Here is a 1,988-nt window from a genome sequence, read left to right as displayed (position 1 = left end):
GAGAGAGGGGGGGGGGGGGGGGAACAGCTGATAGGGAGGGGCAAGAAATGGGCTTTCTTTCTTTTTTTAAAAAGATGACCAGTAAGGGGATCTTAACCCTTGACTTGGTGTTGTCAGCACCACGCTCACCCAGTGAGCGAACCGGCCATCCCTATATGGGATCCGAACCCGGGGCCTTGATGTTATCAGCACCGCACTCTCCCGAGTGAGCCACGGGCCAGCCCGGAATGGGCTTTCTGAGGCCTCTTCACACCTAAGAGGATATGAGATGGGGCTGCAGAATGAAGGATGGAAGTTAGACAGCCAGAGAGCTTTTCTAATGGGGATGAAGGGACAAAGATCTAGAGGGGGTCCTGGGTCTCAGGTACGGCTTTATCTTTTTGAAGTCAGAGCCTCATTGTCAAAGTGAAACTGCCCATGAGCTCATGGAATAGGGGACCAGTCAGCAGAGGACTGGGGCCTTTCTGACCATCTGCACTCCCCATGCCCTCAGGAGGCCCTGCCTGGGCTCATCTGGGACCTGGGCCAGCAGCTGGGAGACCTGAGCCTGGAATCTGGGGGCCTGGAACAGGAGAGTGGGCGCAGCTCAGGTGAGTATGGATGGGGGTAGGGTCTGTCTGGGAGACACCCCACTCTTTCCCACTGTCCCCTACCTCTCCCTGCCCCGTCTCCTACTTTCCCCACCCCTGATTTTTTCACCAAACCCCGATTGTCTCTCTGTTGCTCCCTGGAATCCAGGCTTCTATGAAGACCCCAGCTCCACAGGAGTCCCAGACTCACCACCCTCGACCTTCTGTGGAGACAGTGGCTTCTCCGGATCTGGCTCCTATGGACGCCTAGGTCCCTCTGAACCCCGGGGTATCTATGCCAGCGAGAGGCCCAAGTCTCTAGGTAAGGTGGACGGGGTTGGGACCCTGAGGCCAACAGGGAAAGGACAGTAAGAAGATAGTTTTGAGCATACACTTCTGAGTTGGGCCTGAATTCCAATTCTGGCTGTGAATTCCCTTTTCCTGTGATTTTGAGCATGTCTCTTCTTTCTGGGCCTCCTTTTCTCCTTCAGTTAAAATGAGATAATAACAGTGCCTGCCTCATAGGGATGTTTTGAATATTCGGTGAACTCTGCACTAGGGCATCGGACTCCCCCATAGTAGTCACTCGGTAAACAGGAATGCTGTTACTCATTTATACAAGTTTTTGAGGCCCTATTATGTGCTATCCTAGCACTATCCTAGGCGTGAGGGATATAGCAATGAACAAAATAGACAAATTCCTGTCCTCGTGGAACTGACATTCTAGTTGGAGAAATACATAATATAAAAGATAAAGGAGTACAATATATAGGGTACTAGATATTAACATGTGCTACGACAAGAAATAAACCAGGGAAAGGGACTAGGGAGTGTCCCTTTGAGTTTGGGGAGGGAATTACAGTTTTAGAAAATGACCATGGAGGGCCTCACTGAGACTGTGACATTTGAGTGGCACACCCTGATGTAACTGAGGGACTGGGCCAAGCAGATATCTTGGGGGTGGGGGGGGAATAGCTGTGCAGGAAGCAGTAATGGCAAGTACAAAGGTCCTGAGGCAGGAGTGTGACTGGCGTGTGCAGCCAGGAGGTCAGTGTGGCTGAGACCTATGTAGGGGAGAAGGATAAGAGATGGAGGTTAGAGAGGCAGAGGCGGGACAAATCACGCAGGGTCTTGGAGGCCCCTGTGAAGATTTTGTTACGAACCTCGCAGGAAGGGTGAAAGCAGGGGTTTGGATGTGGTGACAGTGGAACGGAGCGAGGCAACCCGCCCCTCCCAGGCTGGATGAGAAAGGACTTTGAGACCTGCTCTACTCTCTTCCTTTTCTTGCCTCCCTCCCCTAGGAGATGCCAGTCCTAGCGCTCCGGAGGCTGTGGGCGCTCGGGCAGCGGTGCCGCGGTCCTTCTCGGCGCCCTACCCGACGGCAGCGGGGTCTGCGGGCCCGGAGGCCTGCTCCTCGGC

The 1,988-nt window shown here is 53.7% G+C and overlaps 1 protein-coding gene across 1 annotated transcript in view; it reads left to right on the top strand.

Annotated features, from left to right (window-relative positions):
• Window positions 1-1,988, top strand: part of DACT3 (dishevelled-binding antagonist of beta-catenin 3) — a 10,764-nt gene that overhangs the window by 6,632 nt on the left and 2,144 nt on the right. Inside the window, exons 2-4 of the mRNA XM_008575900.1 lie at window positions 435-590; window positions 739-891; window positions 1,871-1,966. Coding sequence (XP_008574122.1) covers window positions 435-590; window positions 739-891; window positions 1,871-1,966 — 405 coding nt within the window. The remainder of the gene's footprint in view (window positions 1-434; window positions 591-738; window positions 892-1,870; window positions 1,967-1,988) is intronic.

Source organism: Galeopterus variegatus, unplaced genomic scaffold (genome assembly GCF_000696425.1).
Source record: "Galeopterus variegatus unplaced genomic scaffold, G_variegatus-3.0.2 Scaffold1254, whole genome shotgun sequence".
NCBI classification, from domain to species: domain Eukaryota; kingdom Metazoa; phylum Chordata; class Mammalia; order Dermoptera; family Cynocephalidae; genus Galeopterus; species Galeopterus variegatus.
Note: the sequence above shows the minus strand (reverse complement) of the source record. Positions and strands in the feature narration are given on the sequence as shown.